Source organism: Bos indicus, chromosome 20 (genome assembly GCF_029378745.1).
Source record: "Bos indicus isolate NIAB-ARS_2022 breed Sahiwal x Tharparkar chromosome 20, NIAB-ARS_B.indTharparkar_mat_pri_1.0, whole genome shotgun sequence".
NCBI lineage: Eukaryota > Metazoa > Chordata > Mammalia > Artiodactyla > Bovidae > Bos > Bos indicus.
The window spans coordinates 31,281,825-31,308,367 of record NC_091779.1 but is presented as its reverse complement, the minus strand read 5'-3'; the positions used below and the strand labels follow the sequence as shown (position 1 = coordinate 31,308,367).

General features: G+C 43.0%; 1 protein-coding gene across 6 annotated transcripts in view; it reads right to left on the bottom strand.

Moving 5' to 3' along the window:
* Positions 1 to 24,476, bottom strand: part of CCL28 (C-C motif chemokine ligand 28) — a 50,655-nt gene extending 26,179 nt beyond the window's left edge. For 4 of the 6 annotated variants that reach the window (XR_011562436.1, XR_002183170.2, XR_011562437.1 and 1 more), the window contains exons 1-2: positions 24,248 to 24,476; positions 9,504 to 9,606 (exon numbers count right to left, since the gene is read on the bottom strand). Coding sequence is in view for 2 of the 6 variants with exons in the window: in XM_070774707.1 (XP_070630808.1) it covers positions 9,504 to 9,606; positions 24,248 to 24,355 (211 nt within the window). In the remaining 4 variants the exon portion in view is untranslated. The remainder of the gene's footprint in view (positions 1 to 9,503; positions 9,607 to 24,247) is intronic. The other 2 variants (XR_011562435.1, XM_019983106.2) reach the window with 2 other exon arrangements.
* Between the last annotated feature and the right edge of the window lie 2,067 nt (positions 24,477 to 26,543).

The window sequence follows — 26,543 nt, the reverse complement described above, 5'->3', positions numbered from 1 at the left end:
TTTGGCTGTGCCTTACAGCTTGCAGGATCTCAGTTCTCCCACCAGGAACTGAACCCAGACCAAGGCAGTGAAAACCCTGAATCCTAACCACTAGACCACTGGTGAACTCTCTACATTAAATGCCATTTTTTCTTGGCCACTCTGAACTGTGAAGCAAGGCCCATGACAGTAAAGCACTGAATCCTAACCACTGGACTGCCAAGGAATTCCCTATTTCAATTATTTTTAAAGGGCAATGGGAGAACAGAACACTGGTTCTCCTCACATTTATTAATGCATTGATTTCCTGAAACTAATAGTTCCTTTCTTTAGCTACACTGTGCTGCTATTCTCCAAGTAAAGTTGTTTTAATACCCCAAACAAGGTTTTGGGCTTATTCATGTAACTATCCATTCATTCACCCATCTTACTATATAAAAATTATTATGTGAATTCTTGTAAATGAAATACTGTCTATAGCTATGTCTACAAGTTCTTTTATATTGAATCACTATGTTAGATGCTGGGAGTAGAAAAATGAACAGTTACTATTACACAGAACCCTCTATTAGTTGTCACTGACTCTTTGTGACCCCATGGATATAGCCCACCAGGCTCCTCTATCCATGGGATTCTCCAGGCAAGAATACTGGAGTGGGTAGCCATTCCCTTCTCCAGGGAATCTTCCTAACCCAGGGATTGAACCTGGGCCTCCCACATAGCAGGCAGATTCTTTAGCATTGAGCCACCAAGGCAGCCCCAGTTGTGACCCAGGCAACTATAAAATCTTAAATGGACTTTCAACAGCTATGTGGGAATTAAGAATCATAGGTGAACTTATGTGTTTAAGAATTTGAGTTATCTGAATGCTGACATCAGTTAAAAGCACAGTTTTAACCCAGAAAAGCACCCGGGACCTATAGGTACTTAATAAACTGGATGACATTTCTCAGATATAAAAGTAAGACGGGCTCACCTGGAGATCACTTAACCTATCAGATTAACTATCAAAAGACAAGAGGCAGGCAAGCATATTTGGTGTTCGTAGATGTGACTGGTGCCCTAGTGAGGCACCTGGAAATACAATAGGCCAAGAAAGACAGAATCCTTTGAAGAGTACACAAGTTAGGCAACGAAGCTTGTGGGATGGTTAGGACTAGGGCTAAGGTAAGATTCTTGCAGATAACATCACGCCCCCAGAGGTTTTCTCATGCAGCTTCCTTTCAGAATATTTCCATTTTTAAAGAACAATCCATGTTTCCCTAGTGGTCCAGTGATCAAGAATCTGTCTTGCAGTGCAGGGGACACCAGTTTGGTTCGATCCCTGGTTATGGGAAAATCCCATGTTGCCATAGAGCATCTAAGCCCAGGAGCCACAATTACTGAGTCAGTACTCCAGAGCCTTGAAGCCATGCTCCACAGGAGGCCAGCACACCACAGCTAGAGAGTAGCCCCGGCTCATCAGAACTGCCTGTACACAGCAATGCAGACCCAGCACAGCCCCAAAAAGAACCATCGGGAATGTCCTCTGATTTCAACAATTCATATAACTATAAAAACATTTTTACTTTTGCATTTTTATATTTTTGCATCTATGCTCATAAACAAGATTAGTCTATATTTTAATCCCCTGAAGTCATCCTTGAATGTTTTGAGTGTTAACATTACATTAATCACCAACAATGCATCAGTTAGCTTTCTCTATTTTTCTATTATTTGGAAAAGTTTGTGTAAGACAAGAATTGCCTGTTCTTTCACTGCTTGGTAAACCTCTAAAACCAGCTAGGCCTGGTGTCTATCTGAAGAAAAGATGTTCAACTCTGACTCAGTTTCCTTAAGAGTTACGTGTTTATTTAGATTTTCTATAACCTCAATTTTGATAGCTTTCTAAGAAATTGTCCATTTAATTTTTAATATGTTGTCCCTGAAAGAATTCAGGGCACGTGACCCCAAAGTATTCCATTCTGGCATGTTGATTATTTTAAGTTAAAGTCAGAGAAACAGCAAATGCAAAAAGGGCACTCTGACCTTCCTAAAAGCAAGATACAAAACTTCCAAGTAAGAGGTACTCTCCCTGCACCTGGGGAAGAAAGAAATTTTCAGCATTTTCCAACATTCTGGGTGAAATGAGATGGTGTCTCCATGAGACATGAAGTTGCAGCCAAGGAAAATCTGTACAAACTTTGTGAAACTAGGTCGCTTTCCCATGCTTAACTGCCTTAAGTCAAGTTCCTTTGTTTTCTCACATTTTCACAAATTACCACTTTGTCCAACTTTATATAAAAGCCATAACTCAAACTGCTTCTTTGAGTCTTCATTTCCTTGTGAAGGCACCCATTAAATAAACGTGTATGCTTTTTTCTTATTAATCTGTCTTTTGTTATAGGGGTCCTAGTAAAGAATCTAGAAGGATGGAAGGAAAGTTGTTTTTTCCTCTCCCCTACATTACACCATTATCTGTAGTTAAGAGTTCTCTTTCCATTATACAGTGTTTTGCATAGGCAGCTCCTGTGCAAAGTAACCGTTTAAAAACTTTGATCTAAATAATGAAGATAATTTATGTATAAATTTACAAATGCCATTTGCTTAGAAACTAAAAAAATACATTCAACTCATAGGCTAAATGCGAATCACAAAATATTAATTCTGGAAAATAATGGAAATGGTATTTATTATAATGGGTGGAACAGAGCTAAGTCTAACATAAGTGCATTTATTTAAAACACAAACAGGATAAAATAATTGAGTGTCAACCATAAATTGGCACCTGCCATGGGTGCTTGCCATCTGCTTCTACAAGGATTAAATCCTGCTGGGCTGCAGCTGCTGACCTCCAACACCCCCTGAAGGAGTTCGGGGTGGGGAGCAGAAATGAGGCACTCTGCTCAAGGAAACTGGCAGGACAGGTCTTCAGATAGATATTCTCAGGAGCTGATTTTATGGGTGCAATTCTTGTAGATCCTAATATCTAGAAAAGCACTAAAATTCTTCATGGTGACAACTGTTTCTCAGGTCTAGCAGAAGTTGCAGGAGCCCAGGAGAAACTTTCTACAAAAACTATGTACTTGATTGCATGTAGTCCGCCTTTACCAAAATCACATACATACTCTCTTTCCCCCTACCTCTTTGGAACAGTTTCTCAGAGCCATCTGAGGTGCTGTCTCCCAGGGTACAATCCTCATATTGTCCCACATAAAACTTAACTGGCAACTCACGTTGTGCATTTTCTTTAATTGACAAGTGTTCCACTCATGTCCCTAGAAAAGCAAAATCAGAGGAAAACTAAAACAAAAAATGGGAAAAAGACTCAAGCAGAACGGTGTCCCAACCTTGACGGCTGTCCCAGCACACGTATCTGTAGGCGAGGGCGCCCCGGGTCCGCAGACTCGGTGCTGGAGCGGAGGCCCCAGCTCAGGGAAGGGGAGAAGGAGGGCGGAGCGACAGCCCTGGGCAGCGGGTGGTGCTGGCAGTTTGTCTGGGCCACGTCTGGCCGCTTTTCCGGCCTCTGCGCCTGCGCAACCTGCTGGGCGGCTTTCTGTCTCGGCCCGCATTTGGTGCCCGGGCACTGGGAGAGCACTGGGAGCGCACTGGGAGCGGACCCCGGGTCAGGGATAACAAGGACTGCGCCTGGAGGAGGGTGGCGTCCTGCGACCGGCGAGGCTACTCACAGGCCCACGGACGCCCGGCAGCTCGAGCCTGCTCCTCCGCCGCGAACCCCGGGGATCTCAAGCACCTGCGCCCTCCGCCGGGACTTCGCCGCCTCTGCCCCGCAGCTCCAGGGGACGCATTTCGGCGTCCCGGGCAGCCCTTCCTGGAGCTGAAGGGGAAAGCAGACGTGTTGGGCATATCTTTCCTACCTCCGTTAGTTTTTTTTTTTGGTTGCTTGATCTACCCGTTTCTGATGCACTTAGGTTAAAAAAAAAATCTTACACTGTTGTTGAGATTGTGTCAGGTTTGGGGATTTTTGTTTGTTTTGACAGTCTCCTTTTACAAGACATGGCTTGGGTTCAAATGCAAACGAATACTCTCCTCGTCGGGGTCCTTATTTCACTTAACCATCATTTACCATTAACCCGAGCCAGAAACTTGTGTGTCATTCCCTCTTCCTGCAATCCACAGCCAGTCACAGACACCTGTAAATTTTACTCCCTGGACATTTCTCAGATTTGTCTCCCTGCTTTTCGTCCCTGTCATCACTGCCCAAGTACCAGACCTCATCAGTTGGAAATACTGAGCATCCCAGTTGCCTCCTTGCTCCCAGTCTTGCCCTTTCCCTCCATGGATCTGAGGTCTTATGGCACCATGTGCTTTTCTGGCTTTATATATTTTATATATGTATACAATTTAGGGTTTATATGACTATGCCTTTTGACTGTGAACTCCCTCAGCGTATCTTTATACCCACGCCACATAGCACAGTGCCTGGCATCAGTGCTTTTCCTTTTTTAAAAAATAAGTTTTTGGTCAAGGTCTTATGTCCCAAGTGTCCTAAAACTGCACAGTGCTTTTTCAGAAGCATACCATCCTCCCACCCTCAAGTAATTAGGGGTTAATTCAATATGATAAGTCACTTGTATTCTATTTAATATTTTAAAGATAATGTTATTAGTATATCATTAAAGGCATTATCTTTTATTACAGTGTTATTGCCAATGTTCCTGTTGGTTTGGGGTTGTCATCGTTGTTTCCAGAATTAAGTGTCAGAGAGTTGAATGGTTAATTTGCTACAAATGTCTGTCTCTGGTTTGACTTTATGTCTGTGATCCAATTTTGGTCACTAAGAGAAGGCTTTAAATATTTCCTTACTCAAGACTTTTTAAGATCAACAGTAAAACACTGCAAATTCGTGATATAACAATTAGATTCTGAGCTTTAAGGATTCTGTTACTGTAGAGAGGTGACCCAGCTTCCTCTCTTACTTAGATGTATGGTTACTCAAAGTGTGGTTCTCAGAGATATGGTATGGTGTCCTTTGGGGCTTATTAGAAATGCAGTTTGGGTATACCTGTGGCGGATTCATTTTGATATTTGGCAAAACTAATACAATTATGTAAAGTTTAAAAATAAAATAAAATTGGAGAAAAAACCAAAAAAAAAAAAAAAAGAAATGCAGTTTGGAAAACACCAATACAAATAACACTTTAGAGAACACAATAGAATGGAAACAGAGCAAAGTACATGCCATTGTTAGAGAAATAGTCCCAGGATAAAGCTGAAAATGATAAGAAAATTTCACTTGGCTTCTGTCAGTATCTCAAGTCTACAATTTAAAAATGGCAATAGGTATAAAATTTTTTAAAGTGAAAAAAAAAAAAAACAGAATGACAGCAGTTAAATGTTCCAATTATAGTTGGTTGGGGACACACTTCTCCTTCTAGTGAATTTCATACTTTAATGGAGCCATATCATACTTCGAATACCTACAAACAAAGGTGTCCACTGCGCACCACATAGGCAAGAAGGACTCACTAAGCCACGATGCATGAAACTGCTGTGCCCAAATAAAGTCCTCCCAGATACTTCTTAGAGCCCCGAGATAATGTTTGTGTAACAGGGAATGAATGAAAGTCGGACATGACTTGGTGACTGAACAACAACAAATATATAAATATATATATATATATAGGGTCTATGCCTGGTTTATGTTTATACATCAAGTGATGTAGTAAAATAATTTAAATGTCATCATTAAGAATAAAGAGAATTTTTTTCTTTAAAGGAGTCCATATATGACTGAAATTTGAGACAGTTGCTACTGTATTATAAGAAGTCACTCTGTTTCTCTAGACATTGAAAAGAACATTTAAAAAAAAGAAATATGAGGGAAGTTTAAGAGGGAGGAGACATATGTATGCCTATAGCTGATTTATGCTGATATATGGCAGAATCCATCACAACATTGTAAAGTAATTATCCTCCAATTAAAAATAAAATTAAATTAAAAACAGAACAAAGCACACTGAAGGGCAAACTTGAAGAGAAACCAGAGGTTACTGGGCATGTTATGTCTGGCCTCTTGGGGACCACTCCTGGTGAAATGGAGTGTCCCAGTTTACAAGCACAGATGTATATTCTTGGCAACCCTCTGTAGTGAATCTGCTATAACTGAAACAAACAAAAGATAAAGTTTTCTTTCAGGATTCAAGCAGCAAGTCCCTAGCACGTATCTCTAATCAGGAGCCATCCTACTCTGAGAAGGCTGATTATCAGAAGAAACTTGAAGAAAACCAATTTGGGACTCAATGAAGCAAAATCCCCTGACTTGTATCTGCTGGACAAAGGTGGACATTTAGTCTTTAATGTAAAATAAAAACAGAAAGACCCACAAACCCTGGATTGTGGCTTTAAAGAATCTGGCTTTTGGCCACTGAATAATAGACATTTTTATGGAGTCAGAATTGATTTCTGGGAATTGGCAGCCACATCATTGGGGGTGGAGTATTGCCCTATCTTTGGGTAGAATCCAAGGCTTTTAATTATGGGTAAGTCAACCACTTCTTGATTTATACAGAACATTTGGGGAATGCCAGTTACTAAGCCATCACATCAAGATGGCCACTGTAGGCACCATTAAGATAATGGAACATTTAATGTCTTACAAAACAAAACATATTTTCCAAGTCTCAGACTGGCACAGGCCATTTCCTTATTTCCCCGAGCCCGAGACAATGGCCATAGTCAGTGTTCACCTCCCTCCCTCCCATCCTGACCTTCCTCCCAGCCTGCATTCCTTACAACCTCCAAAGGGCACTTGAGACACACAGACCCTTGAATGGAAGCTTCCTACAGAAAGCACTGGACAGTGACTGCAGTCATGAAATTAAAAGACGCTTGCTCCTTGGAAGAAACGCTATGAAAAAACCAAAGGTATGTCTAGTCTAAGCTGTGATTTTTCTAGTAGTCATGTATGGATGTGAGAGTTGGACCATAAAGAAGGCTGAGTGCCTAAGAATTGATGCTTTTGAACTGTGGTGTTGGAGAAGACTTTTGAGAGTCCTTTGGACTGCAAGGAGATCCAACCAGTCAATCCTAAAGAAAAGCAATCCTCAATATTCACCAGAAGGAACTGATGCTGAAGCTGAAGCGCCAATACTTTGGCCATTTGATGCAAAGAACTGACTCATTGGAAAAGACCCTGATGCTGGGAAAGATTGAAGGTGGGAGGAGAAGTGGACAACAGAGGATGAGATGGTCGAATGGTATCACTGACTCAATGGACATGAGTTTGAGCAAGCTCCAGGGGATGGTGAAGGACAGGGGAAAGCTGACGTGTTGCAGTTCATGGGGTTGCAGAGTCGGACACAACTTAGCAACTGAACAACAATATATATTGGGATGCATTTTTAAGGTTAACAATAATTAATACATGTCCCACCAAAAAAAAGGAAGGTACATCACTTATTTCTAAATGGCAGAAACTTGGAGCTTCTCAGACAATGTGATTTTCCTGTGACCCAAACTGCCGTGGGCTTCCCTGGTGACTCAGATGGTAAAGAGCCTGCCTGCAATGCGGGAGACCCAGGTTCAATCTCTGGGTCAGGAAGATCCCCTGGAGAAGGAAATGGTGACAGACTCCAGTATTCTTGCCTGGAAAATCCCGTGGATGGAGAAACCTGGTGGGCTACAGTCCATGGGGTTTCAGAGAGTCAGACATGACTGAGTGACTAACACACAAACCACCTTAGGAGAAGCCCTGAGACTAACTCAGAAATTACAGTCACATCTCCTCAGCTCTTTCTTATCATCATCAACTGTTCCTTTTCAAACACCTCGGTGTCTTTTTGTCCCACCCTCTTTGCCAGAACTCATTGGCCTTGGATCTGGCAGGGCTTTCCTCATCACCGTGCCTCCTCTGCCTGCCCTTCCCTCCCTCCCTCTCCTGGGGGAGTGCTGCTGCTGCCTGTGCCACAGGGAAGGCTAGAAACAGGCCAGGAAGCGGATGGGGGAGACATGTACACTTTTATTTCAAAGCTTCATGTGAAAAAAAAATCGTATTGCCAATAATAGGAATGAAGCCTTCCTTAGCTGGTAGACTTTTGAGAAACAATGGATCTGAGTCCTAAAATCTCAATGGTGAAATTTTCTGAAAAATTTACAGAAATATAAAATGAAAAACTTTTTGCCTTGATAAAATGGAAGGACAGAGGGGAAGAACTGTGCTCATTAGTAAAGCTCTGCACATTGGGGTGCTATATTGGGAGTCCCTAAGCAAATGCCTACAGGAGCCGAGCAGTTAATGGGATGTTAATAGCCAAGCAATTAATAGGATGTCCTTCTCTCTGTCTGGAGGACAGAGGCTAGTTTGCTTTAGCAGGTTTTTTTGTTTTTTTTGGCTTTTTATATTGTATTGGGGTATAGCTGATTAATAAGCAATGTTGTGATAATTTCAGGTGAATAGCAAAGGGCTAGTATGCTCTACTCATTCTTGCCAGAGAAAGTGGAACCAGTGTTGCCAGACCTGATATTTCAGGAGAAGCCCTAAAATCCAGTTTGTATGTGTGTACACACAACTCTGTGTATGTGAAACCTGTCAATTTAAAATGTTGCCTGAAGTTTTCAAAAAGCAGACCAAACAAAATTTACATTTTACCTCTGTTCTGAATTTAGAGAATCTATTCAGGGTAAAGTTTCAGAAAAGAAGACAGTGGAAAAGAGTTAAATCAATCAAGTATTAAATACCTATATTTAGGGTTTCCTAAATACAGTAGAAAAGATTGCCTCCGGTCCAAACGCAGTTATAATCCTCATATGAGTGAGTGAGTAAAGTCGCTAAGTCGTGTCTGACTCTTTGCAACCCTGTGGACTGTAGCCCACCCAGACTCCTCCATCCGTGGGATTCTCCAGGCAAGAATACTGGAGTGGGTTGCCATTTCCTTCTCCAGGGGATCTTCACAACCCAGGGATGGAACCCAGGTCTCCCACATTGCAGGCAGACGCTTTAACCTCTGAGCCACCAGGGAAGCCCATAATCTTCATATAGATGCCAGCAACTCAAAATAGAAGTTCTTTCTGATATAATTTGTATGGTTCAGTCTCCTTTATCCTGAGTCCCTTTTGTAGGATCAGACTGAAGTTTTGGTTTTCAGTATCCACAGGGCTGACTTTGGTCTGAAAGCTTGCAACTTGCCAAACCCTAAACCAGAGGTCAAGTCTATCTTTCTTCCAGAAACGTGCACACTTGTATTCAGTTTAGCAGGTAGAGTGAGGGGGCGAAAGCTGAAGACAGCCTTTAATAGGCTCTCCTTCAGCCTCTATTGGAGGATTTTCTAAGATAGTATCATCAAAAAAAGGAAGCACTACTCAAAATTGCACAGGTGGCAAATTACTGATATTCCTGTTCAAATGAGGTTCCTTTCTGAAATTGCCTCTTGGAGATGAAGGATTGAAATGTATGCCATTCTCATGTAGATAACAGGGAATTCCTGCCCCTAACTGCTGGCGGTACCTCACTCCTTCCAGTTCCATCTTGGAAGGCAGCCCCCCTCCTTCCATTGGAGGCTGAGATCCCCGGACCCCCCACTCACCTTCTGAGGGGCGAAAAGCCACACAGGCAGCCAAAGCCAGGAGGGCGAGTCCTGTCTGCTGCATTCCCATCTGCCCCAGAGTGCAACAGCAGCAGAGGTGAGTCTGTAAGATCAGGAAATGAGGCTAAAAGTGTCCTTGGGTGCAGAGAAAGAGCGTGGAGGAAAGCAAGCCAGAAAGCCCCGCCCTGGGAGGTGCCAGGGCACCTCTTTCTCATGTTTCTTTCCTTGAAACGGGCTCTTTCTCAGGACCAGAGCTGTTTGCAGCCACCTGGGGGTCAGGCGATGTCAGTGGTGATCTGCCATCTGGTGAGGTTCTTGTGAGTTTGGAGGTGTGCGCCAGAATTCGGGGACAATTAAAAACTACCTGCCTACATGCATTCCTGCACAGAGTTATAAATCAGAATTTTGGAGCAGAGGCCCAGGAATTTGAGTCTTAAGAAAAGCTCCACAGGTGATTCTGAAGGACACCTCTATTGAGAACCGCTGCATAAAGGAATCAGGGTTTTTAAGTAGCTTGTTGAAACTGAGCTTCTAGGGACAAAGGTGGCAAGTCATAAAAAGCATTATCTGGTGGAAAGATGGGAAAATTCAACTCCACTTTGGTCTTGGTTGGCAGCCAATGTGTTTCCAGTGAGGCTGTTAGCTTATTTAGGAGAAAGGTAATAGGACACGCAGAGGGGCTATGATTGGTTGAAAAAAAAAGAGCCCCAGCACAGGTGTGAGCAGCCAGGAGGAGTATGGGGCGGGTTCCAGTCCAGCCGTGTCACTGATCAGCTTTGTGAATAAACTATAGGGTAAACTGAGAGTGTTGGGTTCTACTCCCACCTCTTCTACTAACTGGTTGTATAACTTCAGCAAATGTTTTTAATCTTTGTGTAAATAAGAAATCCACTGGATGATCTCCAAAGTCCTGCCATGCTTCCTCTGACTGCACTGTGTCATGCAGTAGGCCCCCCTTTTTAATTAAACATATTTATTTATTTGGCTGTGCTGGGTCTTAGTTGTGGCAGGATCTTTTAGTTGCTGCATATGAACTCTTATTTGTGGCAAATGAGATCTAGGTCCCTGATTAGGGATCGAACCTGGGCCCCCTGAATTTGAAATACGCTAACAACTCTTAGTTGTGGCAAATGAGATCTAGGTCCCTGATTAGGGATCGAACCTGGGCCCCCTGAATTTGAAATACGCTAACCCACTCCAGTGTTCTTGCCTGGAGAATCCCAGAGACGGGGGAGCCTGGTGGGCTGCCGTCTATGGGGTCGCACAGAGTCGGACATGACTGAAGTGACTTAGCAGTAGCAGTAGCAGCAGTCCAAATTCACACAAGCTACAAGTGTAAAATATATACACAAAGTGTTAGTGGCTCAGTTGTGTCCGACTGTTCATGACCCTATGGACTACAGCCCTCCAGGCTCCTCTGTCCATGGGATTCTCCAAGTAAGACTTCTGGAGTGGGTTGTCATTCCCTTCTCCAGGGGATCTTCCAGACCCAGGGATCGAACCTGGTCTTTTGCATTCCAGGCAGATTCTTTACAATCTGAGCCACCAGGGAACTCCTATAAAACACACACTAGATTTCAAAGATTTGGAACAAAGAAATATAAAATATGTTGTCAAAAACTCTGTGTTAATTATATGCCAAAATGGTATTTGGATATATTGAGCCTGGTGTTATAAAGTAAACCTGACATCTACCAGCAGATCAGTTTGACTGGAGTGAGGGCAAAACTCATGGCATTTCTGTCTTGAGAGAACATGGTGTGATTATTGAGTGCCTGTGTCTCTGTGTCAAAGGGTATTTACCAGGCAGACATGGTCCAGAACTCACTGGGAAGGAGCTTCAAGAGCGGGTTCAGACACACATGTAAGAAACAAACTTATGGTTGTGGTCATTTTCCGGTGTTTATTCCTGTTATGGAAATACTGCAGTAATCAGTTTTATGTTCTTTGTTCTTTGAGATTGTTCATCTCAAAATTTTCTTACATTCTTAGAAACGGAACTTCTCAAAGAGTATGCACATTTTTAACATGTACTGCCAGCTTGAAATATATGGGGAAACAGTGGAGACAGTGTCAGACTTTATTTTTGGGGCTCCAAAATCACTGCAGATGGTGATTGCAGCCATGAAATTAAAAGACGCTTATTCCTTGGAAGGAAAGTTACGACCAACCGAGATAGCATATTGAAAAGCAGAGACATTACTTTGCCAACAAAGGTCCATCTAGTCAAGGCTATGGTTTTTCCAGTAGTCATGTATGGATGTGAGAGAAGGACTCTAAAGAAAGCTGAGCACCAAAGAATTGATGCTTTTGAACTGTGGTGTTGGAGAAGACTCTTGAGAGTCCCTTGGACTGCAAGGAGATCCAACCAGTCCATTCTAAAGGAGATCAGTCCTGGGTGTTCTTTGGAAGGAATGATGCAGAAGCTGAAACTCCAATACTTTGGCCACCTCATGCGAAGAGTTGACTCACTGGAAAAGACTCTGATGCTGGGAGGGGTTGGGGGCAGGAGGAGAAGGGGACGACAGAGGATGAGATGGCTGGATGGCATCACTGACTCGATGGACATGAGTCTGAGTGAACTCCGGGAGTTGGTGATGGACAGGGAGGCCTGGCGTGCTGTGATTCATGGGGTCGCAAAGAGTCAGACACGACTGATCGACTGAACTGAACTGAATCTCACACTATTGTAAATATGTGTGTGCCTCTGTCCTCCAGTAGACTGGGACTCAGTGAAGACCGGGCCTGTATCCTATTCATCGTTATACCCCTAGTGCCTCACTCAGTGTGCAGCAAATACTAGAGGCTTTGTGTTGAATGAATAAGAAATTGGATTATTTGAATAAGCCTTCATCACGTGGGCAAAATCTTGCCAATGGCGGTCACAGAAGTCCACTGTTAGTACTGGTGGCCTCTTCTGAATATCTATAGTCCAACTAGTAATAATATTTCAAATGGTCATTTCTCAGAAGGAATTGTTTTTCTATACCATACAGAAAAGAAAAATTATGCATTGAGTTTTCCTTAAAGCATGGAGGATGGTTAGTTATTAAAATATATTTGAGGACTTCTCTGGTGGTCCAGTGGTTTAGGAATCCAGCTGCCAATGAAGGGGACATGGGATCAATCCCTGGTCCAAGAAGTTTCCACATGCCTCAGGGCAACTCAGCCTAATGCACCACAACTACCGAGCCCGTGTGCCACAACTACAGAAGCCCACATGCCCCAGAGCCATGTCCCCAACATGAGACGCCACTGCAATGTGAGGCCGTGCACTGCAACTGGAGAAAGCCCCCACACAGGAACAAACGCTTAGTCAAAAACAAATAAATAAATCTATCTATATGTGTGTGTGTGTGTTTGTATGTTAGTCACTCAGTTGTATCTGTCTCTTTGCAACCCCATGGACTGTAGCTCCTCTGTCCATGGGATTCTCCAGGCAAGAACACTGGAGTGGGTAGCCTTTCCCTTTTCCAGGGGATCTTCCCAACCTAGGGATTGAATGTGTCTCCCACACTGCAGACAGATTCTTTACTGATTGAGCCACAAGGAAAGCCTGTATAAATAAATAAATAAATATATAAATATATATATAATAAATATATATATATAAATAAATATATATTTCACCCACCAGGGAATTTGTAGACTTGAAACAAGGGTCAAGGATGGGTGACTGAGGGAGAGGGTGAGTATGTGATATTTCAGAAATCTGTATTCTTTAGAAATCAGATAGAACATCTTTCAGCTGAGATGGCTTCTAGGAGTGCCACGCTGGGTCTCTTTCAGCGCTGCAGTTTCTGACTTGTGCTCTAACTAAAAGTGTGCCGGGGTTGGGCATCAGGTATGCCAAAGTAAACAGAGCAGACAATGTGAATGAGGGACTGAGGGACTAAGTGGAAACAGTATGACCGGGGAGAACCTCAGTAGGGAATTTCCCTCTCGTTGAATTCCTATTCCTGGTTAACACTGTAGTTTCTGTTCCAGACTTAAACTTACAACTTTTCTTTTTTAGCCTTCATGTTTTCCATATATATAAATAATCCAGATTCAGTCCAATATCATCAGTTTTTTATGATGTTGACATATAGAAATAAAGTCACTTGCCTAAGACCAGTCAATAAATTGGGAATCAGAGCAGAATAGTAACTCTAATAAAAACAGAATGTCCTCCAGAAAACCTGAAAAAGAAGAACTGTGAATGATGACTAGTCTTTCTGGGTGTTGAAATATACCACAAATCGACTATTATTAAAAGAGTTATAGTAGGGGCTTCCCTTATGGCTCAGCAGTAAAGAATCCGCCTGCCAACGCAGAAGACACAGGTTCCATCCCTGATCCAGGACAATTCCACATGCTGTGGGTCAACTAAGCCCGTGTACCACAACTACTGAGCCTGTGCTCTAGAGCCCGGGAGCCAAAACCCCTGAGCGCATGTGCCGCAGCTACTGAAACACACCTGCCTAGGGCCTGTGCTCCACAGGAGAAGACACCACGATGAGAAGCCCCTGCACCACAATAGAGAGTGGCCCCCGCTCTCTTTTCTCCATAGAGAAAAGTCCATGCAGCAACGAAGACCCAGCACAGCCAAAAGTAAATAAAGAAAACAAAAGAGATTGTAAAGAGTCATAGTAGACACAAGACACCAGTGTATAAATCCAGAAAATATAATGTATGAATTTAATACATAGTAAAGTTAGCATTTTACTTCAGGAAAAACTGAATTATTCAATGAAATGTTTGCAGCAACTGGTTAACCACGTGGAAAAGATAAAGCCGAAGCTTTAGATTCCAGATGTACTATGTATATAATGTAAATAGTTAAAACATAAAGGTATCCAATGGAAATATGAACTTTAAAAAATGGAGCAGCAAATGACTTTCTAAGCATAAAATAAGACTCATAAAATTAGACTCAAAAATAAGAAGAATGAAAAATTTTACTGTATAAAAAGTGAAATTCTTTCACTGAAAAATAAAACTCTGTAAAAGACAAATGGCATAAAAGTACATGTGGTGGTGGTGGGGGGTGCGACATTTGTAAGACAACAGACAAAGGGCTATTATGTAAAAAGATCTTGAGTATCAATAAGGAAGAGGCCAGTGACTTAATGGAAAATTTGGCTATGGATATGAACAGGTAGTTCATAGAAATAAAGCTTATAAACATTACTCAGCATTATTCAACATTCAAAACTACTTGAGCAAAAAGAAAGTAAAGTGAGATACATTTTTTCACCTACGAAAGTGGCAAAGATCAAAGTGTGTTAGCTAGTATTTATCACCAGTGGTTAGGAGTGTAATTTGGTGCAAAGTCTTAGGACATTAATTTAGTAATACTTATCAATTTAATATGAAGATATTCTTTGACATAAGATTTTCACTATCAGAGTTTATTCTACAATACAGACTACAAGTTCGCAAAGATGGATGCATACAACTCTCATTGTAGCATTTTTTAATAGCAAAATATTAAGAGAAGTCGCACACCTATCAGTCATATCAATAGGGTATTAGAAAAATAAATTATGGCACACCACACAATGGACTGCTGTAACAGTAAAGATAATGTGTTGTAAGAAAAGACTTCGGGTCTGTAAGCGAAAGGGAAAAAGACTGCAAAGCAGTGGAAAATAGTCTTTCCTCTCTGTTTGCTTTGGCAAACTGATGCTCAACCCCATCGCTCATTTAATTACAGAGTGTAAATCAAGAAGCCACCTAAGCACGTAAGAGGACTTAGCCTGGCTCTCCTAAAAGCCATTTCAGCTGCAAGATGTTTTATACTGATTCTAAAGAATGCAGATTTCTGAGATAACATATATTCACTCAATGCCCTTGGCCTAGGCTTTAAGAATATTATATATCTACATCTATAATATCTTGTATGTGTATGAATGAAATACAGATGCATGCAGACATTTTCACATGCATAGAAAATTTCTGGAATGAGGAGGACCAAGTTCTTCCTAGTGGTTGCCTCTGAGGAAGATGAATGTCTACGATGGTAGAAAAATCTACTTTTCATTCTGTATACTTTTTTATGGTTTGAATTTTTACTAATTATATATATATTTTTTTAATTTTAAATCTTATTTTAAATACTTATTTTTGGCTGTGCTGCACAGCATGTGGGATCTTAGCTTTCCAACCAGGGGTCGAACCCATACCCTTTGCAGTTGAAGCATAGAGTCTTAACCACTGGACCGGCAGGGAGGTCCTTAATTATATATATATATATATATATATATTTTTTTTTTTTTTTAATTTCTGAGCAACATTAGCACAAATTTAGTTTGCTTAAGACAACATCTGTTTATTGGCTCACAGTTTCCATGGGTCAGGAGTCAGGTATGACTTCCTACCTGGATCTTCTCCTCAGCTTCTGACTCCCATCAATATGTCAGCAGGGGCTGCACTTTCTCCTGAGGCTGCACTTTCTTTCCACACTCACGTGGTAGTTGACTCATTTCCTCACGGTTGTTGCACTCCTTGTGGCTGGCTTCTTCAAGGCCAGCAAGAGGGTCTGATCTCTAGATTCTCTTTTAAAGAGATCACCTCATTAGGTGAGGTCCATCTAGAAGAATCTCCCTTTTGATTCACTTAAAGTTAGTTTTAAGTACTGCAAAATTTGCAACATCTGCAAAATTTCTTTGTCTTTGCCATAGTTGACTAGAAGCAAATGACAGGATTCCAGGAAGCCAGAGTCACTGGGGTCTTAGAATTCTGTCGAACACACCAAGATTACCAACTATAAAACCATTATCACCACCACAGCAATATCTAATCCTTGTTCAGTTGCTAAGTCGTGTCTGTCTCTTTGTGACCCCATGGACTGCAGCACTCCAGGCTTCCCAGTCCTTCACCATCTCCCAGAGCTTGCTCAGACTCATGTCCATCAAGTCAGTGCTGCCATCCAACCATCTTATCCTCTGTCATTCTTCTCCTTTTGCCTTCAGTCTTTCCCAGAATCAGGGTCTTTTCCAATGAGTTGGCTCTCCACATCAGGTGGCCAAAGGACTGGAGCTTCAGCTTCAGCATCAGTCCTTTCAGTGAACATTCAGGGTTGACTTCCTTTAAGATCGACTGGTTGGATCTCTTTGCTGTCCAAGGGACTCTGAAGAGTCTTCTCCAGCACCACAAATCGAAGCATCAATTTTTCTGTGCTCGGCCTTCTTCATGGTCCAACTCTCACATTCGTACATAACTACTGGAAAAAAACCATAGCTTTGACTATACGAATCTTTGTTGGCAAAGTGGTATCTCTGCTTTTAATTATGCTGTCTAAGTTTGTCATAGCTTTCCTTCCAAGGAGCAAGTGTCTTTTAATTTCATGGCTTAGGTCACTGTTTGCAGTGATTTTGGAGCCCAAGAAAATGAAATCTGCCACTGTTTCCACATTTTGCCCATCTATTTGCCATGAAGTGATGGGACTGGATGCCATGATCTTAGTTTTATGAATGTTGAGTTTTAAGCCAGCTTTTGCACTCTCCTCTTTCACTTTCATCAAGAAGTTCTTTATTTTCTCTTCACTTTCTATCATTAGAGTGGTATCATGTGTATTTCTGAGGCTGTTGATATTTCTCCTGACAATCACAATACCAGCTTGGGATTCATGCAGTCTGGCATTTTGCATGATGTACTCTGCATATACGTTAAATAAGCAGGATGACAATATACAGACTTGACATATTCCTTTCCCAATTTTGAACCAGTCTGTTCTTCCATGTCCAGTTCTAATTATTGTTTCTTGACCTGAATACAGGTTTCTCAGGAAGCAGGTAAGGTAGTCTAGTATTCCCATCTGTTTAAGAATTTTCTATAGTTTGTTGTGATCCACACAGTCAAAGGCTTTAGCATAGTCAGTGAAGCAGAAATAGACGTTTTTCTGGAATTCCTTTGCCTTTTCTATGATGGAACAGGTGTTGGCAATTTGCTTTCTGGTTCCTCTGCCTTTTCTAAATCCAGCTTGTACATCTGGAAGTTCTCAGTTCATGTACTGCTGAAGCTTAGCTTAAAAAATTTGGAGCCTTATTTTGCTAGCATGTGAAACGGGTGAAATTGTGAAGTAGTTTGAGCATTCTTTGGCATTGCCTTTCTTTGGGATTGGAATGAAAACTGACCTTTTCTAGTCCTGTGGCCACTGCTAATCTAATCCTTATTTAGAGCTTATTTCCCAGTGGGCACAATTCCAAACACTTTGCACATCTTAAGTCCCCTAAATAATTAGCGTCATCCCTATGAAGCAGGGACTCTTATTACCTCCATTTTACAGATAAGGAAACAGGCATGAGGTTAAGTAATTTACCCAAGGTTGAGAGTAGTAAATATCGGAGCTAGCATTGGAACCCAGGCATTCTATGTTCAGAGTTCTGTGTTCCTTACTATATCATGTATATACTTTTCAAATGTTGTTATTTAGTCACTCAATTGTGTCTCTTTGCAACCCCATCAACTATAGCCCACCAGGCTCTTCTGTCCATGGGATTTTCCAGGCAAGAATACTGGAGTGAGCTGCCATTTTCAACTCAGGGATCAAACCTGAATCTCCTGCATTGGCGGACAGATTCTTTACCACTGAGCCACCCAGGAAGTCCCACATTTTTCAAATACAGTGGTAAAAAATATTTTTGGGTTGAGGCTGCATAATAAATACGCCAACACTGGTGGCTTAAACAACCACAGTATTGGGGAATTCCCTAGTGGAATTCATGCTTCCAGCTGCAAGGGGCACGGGTCGGATTCCTGGTTGGGGAACTAAGATTCCAATAGGCGGTATGGAGCTGCAAAACAAACACAAGCCCACCCCAGCATTTAGTTTGCTCCTGAATCTACATTTGAGGAAGAGGATGACTGACATCTCCACTCAGCATAATCTGGAGAAATTTGGAGGCTGGGAGCCTGAATGCTCTGGAGGGCTCACTCCTGTCATGTGGCAGTTGAGGCTGGCTGTCAGCGGGGGACCCGGTTGCTGTCTGCATGGGCCTCTCCACGTGACTGTCTTGTCTTTCCCACAGCCTGGGGGCTGGCTTCCAAGGCAAGTATCCCAAGAGTGAGAGACTGAACCAGATGGAAGCTGTATAGCCTTTTACGACTTGTCTTGGAAATGTATGCAGGTTCGTTTACACTGCATTCCATGAGTTGGGGCAGCCACGAAGTTCTACACAGGATGAAAGAAGGAGAAACAGACTGTCCCTCTCAATGGAAAGTGGGAAGGTTCCGGAAGAGCATGAAAACCTGAGATATTGCTGTCAGCTGCCTCTAAAAGGGAGATTAATGTATTCCTCTGTCTCATAGCTAGCTTGTACCCAAACCACACTAATAATTTAGCAATTCTTTAAAAGCATCAAAAAAGACCCCACAATTTTAAATAATAAAATCATCAAAGTAATGTCCATCTTTCTTTTTCCTGTGTTTGGACTCCTCGATCACCTTTCCCCTTACGTCTTCCTTAGGGTGGAGAGATGAAATTTTAAGCTCCCATCAGGTCCTTGGTGCTGGTTTTGAAACTTTTAATTGTATTTTCCTTTTTTTTTGGTTGACATTTCAGGAAAGAACCTTGAGTTACAGCTAAGACATGTCAATGCTTATCTTCTAAGAAAATAGTGGAAGGTGAAACAGATATAACCATTCAATCAACAAAAATGTACAGGCATACCTTGGAGATACTGAGGGTTTGGTTCCAGACTCTACAATAGAGCAAATACAACAATAAAGTGAGTCAAGCGAATTCTTTGGTTTCCTGGTGCGTATAAAAGTTATGTTTAAACTATACTATAGTCTGCTAAGTGTGCAATAGCATTATATCTAGAAAAACAATGTACATACCTTGATTTTAAAATACTTTGTTGTTAAAAAATGCTAACCATCATCTGAGCATTCAGGGAGTTGTAGTAACAACAAAGATCACCGATCACAGGCCACCATAACATATAATGATAAGAAAGTTTGAAATATTGCAAGAATTACCAAAATGTGACATGAAGACACAAGAGTGAGCAAATGCTGGTGGGAAAATGTCACCAAGTGACTTGCTCAATGTAGGGCTACCATGAACCTTCCATTTGTAAAAATACACAATACGTATCTGCAAAGTACAAGGAAGGCAGGTGTGTCTGTACTGAGTCCCCACGTTACGTTGGTCACGGCTCTAGGGAAAGAGTAAGAGCAGACCGTTCTTTGCCCTCAAGGTGTCCTTGCTGGTAGAGGGAGAGAGAAAGAAAACCAACAATTTCAATGTTAATTCCCAGGATAGGCTCCATCCTATTCCGTTCCTGGGGCAAGCCCTTGGTTACTCTGAAGTGGGGAAAATCAAAATCCCCAGCCTTTCAGGGCTCGATGAATCTTTGTCCTGTCTGGAATGGATGCTTCAGAGAACTCAGGTCCTCAAAAAGAAGGCTGCTGTTGCCTTGGTAATGTAGTCCCCAAAGTGTGTGCCAAGGCCCACCCAGATGCTGAAACTAACTCTATGGGATGGTGTGGGATATTCTGAATCATCAAGAGACACACAAGGACAACTCTCGGACATCACACAACTACTACTATCAAGTCATTTGGAGCTAACCAAATAACAGGAACTGTTTGGTGTTTCTTTTGGCGTAGTGGTATGTTTAAAAAATTACGGCAACATTAAGAACATCAACTGTAAGCCAAGAAAGTTTGGGGACCTTGAGTACCTCATCTGTCAATTTTTCTGATACTTCCTGATATTTTTCTGCACAGTGAACACATATCCTTTGAGCCGTTCTTTTTCAGGGGCAAGCAAGGACTTTTCCCCGGACCTTGGGAGGGCGTCCTCAGGTGGGCATCGTTTCCCATCTCGGAAGCACCCAGCCCGGCAGCCTTCTCCCCTCAGTGCTCTGCCATTTCAGTGTCCTCCACCCAGGGGATGGCACCTCTGGATGGAAATAATCAACTCTCTCACCAGTGCCTTGCGACTTGCAAAGTTTGGATGCCTGTCGTTTCCTCCTCTGCCCAGTTACTGCTGCCCAGCAAAGGGTAAGTGTGAGGGAGAAGCTGGGCAGGGTTATGGTAGGGTTCAGAACCATTAATTCCTATGCGAACCTCTGGTGAGATGAGGAAGTCCTGTCCCTTTCACCGACATATCTTTGAACTGGTTTCTTGTTAATTAATATCTGGGGACTACTATACCAGGCTTCCCTGGTGGCTCAGACGGTAAAGTGGCCACCTGCATTGTGAGAGAGCCGGGTTGGATCCTTGGGTCAGGAAGATCCTCTGGAAAAGGAAATGGCAATCCACTCCAGTATACTTGCCTGGAGAATCCCATGGGCAGAGAAGCCTGGTAGGCTACAGTCCATGGGGACGCACAGAGTCGGACATGACTGAGCGAATTCACTTTCTTTTCACTTTCACTTTAGGGTAGTTTTCGCCTTGCCCAGTATCCTGCATTGGTTATAAATGGTGCATATCCAGATCTAGTTTGTTTTTTGTTCTCTTTGGCCACACCCTGTGGCATGTGGGATCTTAGTTCCCCAGCCAGGGATTGAACCTGCACTCTCTGCATTGGCTAAGTGTGCAAACCATAGTGTGTAAGGCAGAGTCTTAACCACTGCACCACCAGGAAGTCCCCAGATCTGTGTAATTGCAAGGCTTCTCCTCTAGCCTTTGTAGTGTTGGTGGGTGGGGGAGGGCTGAAGCACCTGAATACGGATAGGAGAGCATAGTGTGATAACCACGAAACAGAAGAATGCAGAACACTTCACTGAAGTGGAGCCCTTGCTCGACCTTGGAGGCTGGATTGAGAGGATTTAAAATGATTTACCGACAGGACACAGGGCTTCCCAGGTGACACAGTGGTAAAGAATTCACTTGCCCATCCAGGATGATGGAAGATAACGTGGGTTCTGATCCCTGGGTCAGGAAGGTCCCCTGGAGGAGGGCATGGCAACCCACTCCAGTATTCTTGCTTGGAGAATCCCATGGACAGAGGAGCCTGGCGGGCTACAGTCCAAGGGGTGGCATAGAGTTGGACATGACTGAGCATACACACCCAGGCACCTACTCCACCTATAGGACACAATGGAGGTGAGTCTTGAAAGGAGAGTAAGAGCTACCCTGACACTTAAGTGGGGAAGGAAAAGGCTTCTAATCCAGTGCCCAAAGGTGACTGGAGCACAGTTCATTCTAGGCACTGCAGAGAATCCAGTGGTCCATGCAGAGAGCTCAGACCTGAACCAAAGGGCTGCAGTCCACTGGAGAGGGACCATATCCCTGGTCTGCTTAAGGTAGGGGTCATTTTGCTTACATAGTATTTCTAGTGTTTTATTCTTAGATTATGAGTAGCCAGATTCAGGGAGAAGGCAATGTCAACCCATTCCAGTACTCTTGCCTGGAAAATCCCATGGATGGAGGAGCCTGGTAGGCTGCAGTCCATGGGGTCGCGAAGAGTCAGACATGACTAAGCCACTTCACTTTCACTTTTCACTTTCATGCACTGGAGAAGGAAATGGCAACCCACTCCAGTGTTCTTGCCTGGAGAATCCCGGGGACAGCGGAGCCTGGTGGGTTGCCGTCTGTGGGGTCGCCCAGATTCGGACACGACTGAAGTGACTTAGTAGTAGTAGTAGTAGTAGTAGTAGCATCAGTAGCAGCAGCCAGATTCAGAGGCAAGTGGCACTGAGTACATAAGCTTCTTCCTGCTGCTGTGCCTCTACCTCCGAAGTTCTTCATGGAAAGGCCACGTGATTATGTGACCGCCGCTAAAATGCAGGTGCTCTTGGATCGAGCTCCCAGTTAAGAGTCTCCAAGAAAAAAAGGCAAAGCTGATTATGCCAACTTCAGGCTGAAACATTTCAATGCTTCCACGTTGCCCTCAGGATAAATTCCAGCTCTTTAACAGGTAAACAAGGTTTTCAGCTGACTACCATCAACCCTCACTACCCTCCCACCTCAAACACCCTGCTCCAGCAATGCTGAAATTATCTACAATCCGCAGTCTCTCTAGGCTTTTGTGAACACTGTTTCCTCGGGCGTTGGGGATCTTCCACCCGTCTCTGATCACCTCACTCTTACCTTCACTGGGGCCCTCCTTTTTTTTTAGTTTCAGGGAACTCCCCTTTTTTCCCTAGTGGGACATCAGAGGCCCTGAGCTTTCTCACAGCAGCACTTACCATGCTGCACTGAAATGTCCTGTCTCCTGCATGCTGCACTATTAGCCTTGCTGTTCTTTTAATATAGAAATAGTGTCATTTTCACCATTAGAAGATTAGTTTTTAATGCAAGGCCTGCAATACAGCAGGGATACATTAAACATTTGTTCCACAGCTGACTGAACCAGTGTTATGTAAGGGCTGGTACAGTGTTCATTTCCACTCAGAGGAATGATGAATGTTTAACTGGCCAAGACATTTATGAATTAAACAGTTTTTTTTTCACAGGGAATAGAGAAAGCATTTGTATGAAGATTCGGTAGTTCTACATGGAAAAAATAAAGAGAGATAACAATCAGAGGTGTTACTACTTGGGGGAAAAAAGGACATTATTATCCCAAGGTTAAACTTAACTCAGACAAGGCAAGTTGGAGGTCATTTCCCCCAGAAAGTGAGGATACCCATGACTAGGACAGGAGCTGAGGAGTCTGGAAAGTAAGAGCAGGGTTTCCTTGGTGGCTCAGGGTTAAGAATCCACCTGCCAGTGCAGGAAACACAGGTGTGATCCCTGGTCCAGGAAGATCCCAAATGCCATGGAGCAACTAAGCTTATGTGCCACAACTCTCAAGCCTGTGCTCTAGAGCCCAGGAGCCACAACTACTAAAGCCTTAGTGCCTAGAACCTGTGCTCCACAACAAGAAAAGCCACTGCAACGAGAAGTCTGGGTACTGCAACTAGAGTAGCCCCCTGATTGCTGCAACCAGAGAAAAGCCTACACAGCAAGGAAGACTCAGCACAGCCAAAACATAATAAATAATGAGATCAGGAATTCAAAAAAAAAAAAAAAAGAGCAGAAAGGGGGTCTTGGAAAACACCTGGCCTGTCGCTGATTTTTAAAAAGGACAAATGACTTGTTCAAAGACACCAGGGCTCGGTTCAAAGGGCAAGCAGAATAACGGCCCCGAAGATCTCTACGTCCTAATCCCTGGAACCTGGGAGTGTTACCTTACACAGCAAAAGAGACTTCATAATGTGATGAAGAACATTGATGAAGAGTTTAGCCTGGATTATTTAGATGGATGCAATCTAATCCCTTGGGCCCTTAGATCAGAGAATCTTCCTCAGCTGTGGTCAGAGGGAGACATGAATATGGGCAGAGGAGCAGAGAGGAGCAAAGTGAAAAGGAACCTGACCTGGCATTGCTGGCTTTGAAGATGGGTGGCGCCATGAGCCAAGGAGTGCAGGTGGTGTCTAGAAGCTGAAGGAGGCAAGAGAGCTGCTCCTCCCCTGGAGCCTCCAGGTGAAGGCATCCAAGCCAATGTGTGGGTTGCAGCCCAGTGAGACCATATGGGGTTTCTGACACACACAATTGTAAAGTAATACATTTGTCTGTTTTAAGCCACTGAGTTATAGCAGCAAGAGAAAAGTAATATAGGCTACACATATCATAAGCAGGCCAGATAGGCAGGCTTCCCATCTCTACTTTCTTCTCATTCTTCTGTAATATTATTACCCTTTCAGAGATCTTTGGGGGTTATTTAATCCCATCTCACTTGGGTTGATCTGTCAAGATAGGAACATACGGTTTGCAGAGTGGTTTGCTCTGTTTCACATGCTAGAAATGGCAGAGCCACTTACCTGGGGATCCAGTAAATGGTTAAGACTCCGAGCTCCCAAGGGAAGGGGCCTGGGTTCAATCCCTGGTGAGAGAACTAGATTCCGCATGCTACAACTGAGAGTTTGCATGCCACAATTAAAAAAAAAAGACACGGCATAGCTGAATTAATTAATTAAAATACATTAAAAAAAAGAAATGTGGCAGAGCCCTTCCCAGAAGGATTGGCCTGGGGCTTGTGCAACACTTTGTGAGGCCAGATTGACCAAGAGCAGCCCTGTGCCAATCAATTTAGAATCTAGAGAAACAACATAGTCTTTGCTGGCCATGGGACAGGCCTAACACTGAGAGACTATTGTTATGGACTGGGCAAACAGCCATGAAGGTCCAGGAAGAGGGAACTATGGTATTTGCACATGGCTTAGGCCTGGCGTGCTGCGATTCATGGGGTTGCAAAGAGTCGGACACAACTGAGCGACTGAACTGAACTGAACGTCCAAGAGCAGGGCCTCTGCAGCATGCATTGTGGTCCTGATAGGATTTCTTATGAATGCTTTATATCACCCCTATGTATGGTCTGTTATATAACCTTTAATAAATACCACACTTTATACTTTATCATCACCTAGATATTTATGGAAATTTCCTCTGACTTCCACTTCATGAGCATGGTATCAATACTGCTGATCTGAGAACCTGGACAGTGCTTAAATTAAGTCAAATGAATACTGAATGAGTAAGGATGTGTGAATTCAGATGGGTACTTTCTTGGTGAGCATCTCACACAGATGTCTGAAGAAGACTGGAGTGTTAGAGCCCTTATCTGACATTCCCCTCCTGTTCAGCCTTGCAGCTGATGGGATTTGAATGCTGCCCAGATCTTGAAGCAGCAATTATTGGTACTGCTGGGTATGTAAGCTAAGTAACTCCTTTCAAGGTCACTCAAAAGGGTTAAATGCTTCAGAAATCCCTTGGTTATTATCATGATTCCTGGGAAGTAAAAAAATGCCAAGGGAGACATGTGGCAATACCTTAGATTTATGCAAAGTGCAAAGTTAACTGTGGAGATTGATTATTAACAAGAGTTTCTCAGATCAGTGGAATGCTTTGAGCCTACTGGCTTGTGGCTGCATCTAACATGGACAGATATTCTGAGCCTTGGCTTGTCCCGTACAATATTTTAGGAAAAAAATTGGCAGTGAGCAAAGCTCTAAGTACCCAGGTGAAGTTAGCTGACATGAGCTGTAGTGACCAAGTCAGCATGGTTCCATAACTACTTGAAAGACATGTGATCTTAAGGAGAAAAAACTGGGGAAAGCAGACTAAGGATTATTCTGGGTTGACTAACTGGATAATACACAAGGAAGTCTGGAGTATTAGGGTGTTGAAATAGTAACTTACAGCATTGCACAGGTAGGGGCCAGGACAGAATTAAATGTACCCAGTAGCTACCCACTCCAGAATGTTCTGGCCTGGAGAATTCATGGACTGTAGAGTTCATGGGGTCACAAAAAGTTGGACACGACTGAGTGACTTTCACTTCACTTTCAGCAGCAGGCTAGTGGACCTGCTGATAAAGGAAAGTTAAGAAAAAATTAAAGGTATCACTGAAGAGAAGGGAGGGGAGGAAAATGAAGTTAAAGAAACAGGCTGGGTCTGGAGTAGTGGCTCTTAAAGGATGGTTCCTGAACAGCAGCAAGAGCTGCTGGGAACTTTCTGGAAAGGCAAATTCTGGGGTGGGTCTCAAGCAGTCCCTGTTTTAATAAGCATCATAGGTGATCCTGTTGTATATTAGAGAACAACTGGCCTAGAAAAAGGAAACAAAGTTGGAGATCTCAGAGATGCTGAGTGTCACCTGAAAAAGAGGTATGGAGGCCTGTTGTCCTGGTGGATGGCTGATGTGATGTGGTGATGAGAGTCAGTGGCACAGAAGAGATAAAAAGTGATCCAGTGACTCATATCATCAAAGAAGGTGAAGCTGAGTCTTAAGGTAGTTGAGTGGGTGAGGATTTGGAGCAAATAATATAATGAGATATCAAATGAAGCAGACTGAGAATTGTGATGGATAAAAAGTTTAGCTGTGACAGTAGTGAGCATATATCAGAACAGCCCCTATTCCTCTCCCTTTCAGTTGGGAAAGGAGCCAAGAAGTATGTGCCTGATTGGGAGGAAAAGGCTGCCTGGGAGAAGAGAGGTCTAAGTTAAAGAAGGGAAGTGAGGATAAACGGGAGTTTTAACCCATACACTACAGGGGTTCTTCAGTTCAGTTCAGTCGCTCAGTTGTGTCCGACTCTTTGCGACTCCATGAATTGCAGCACG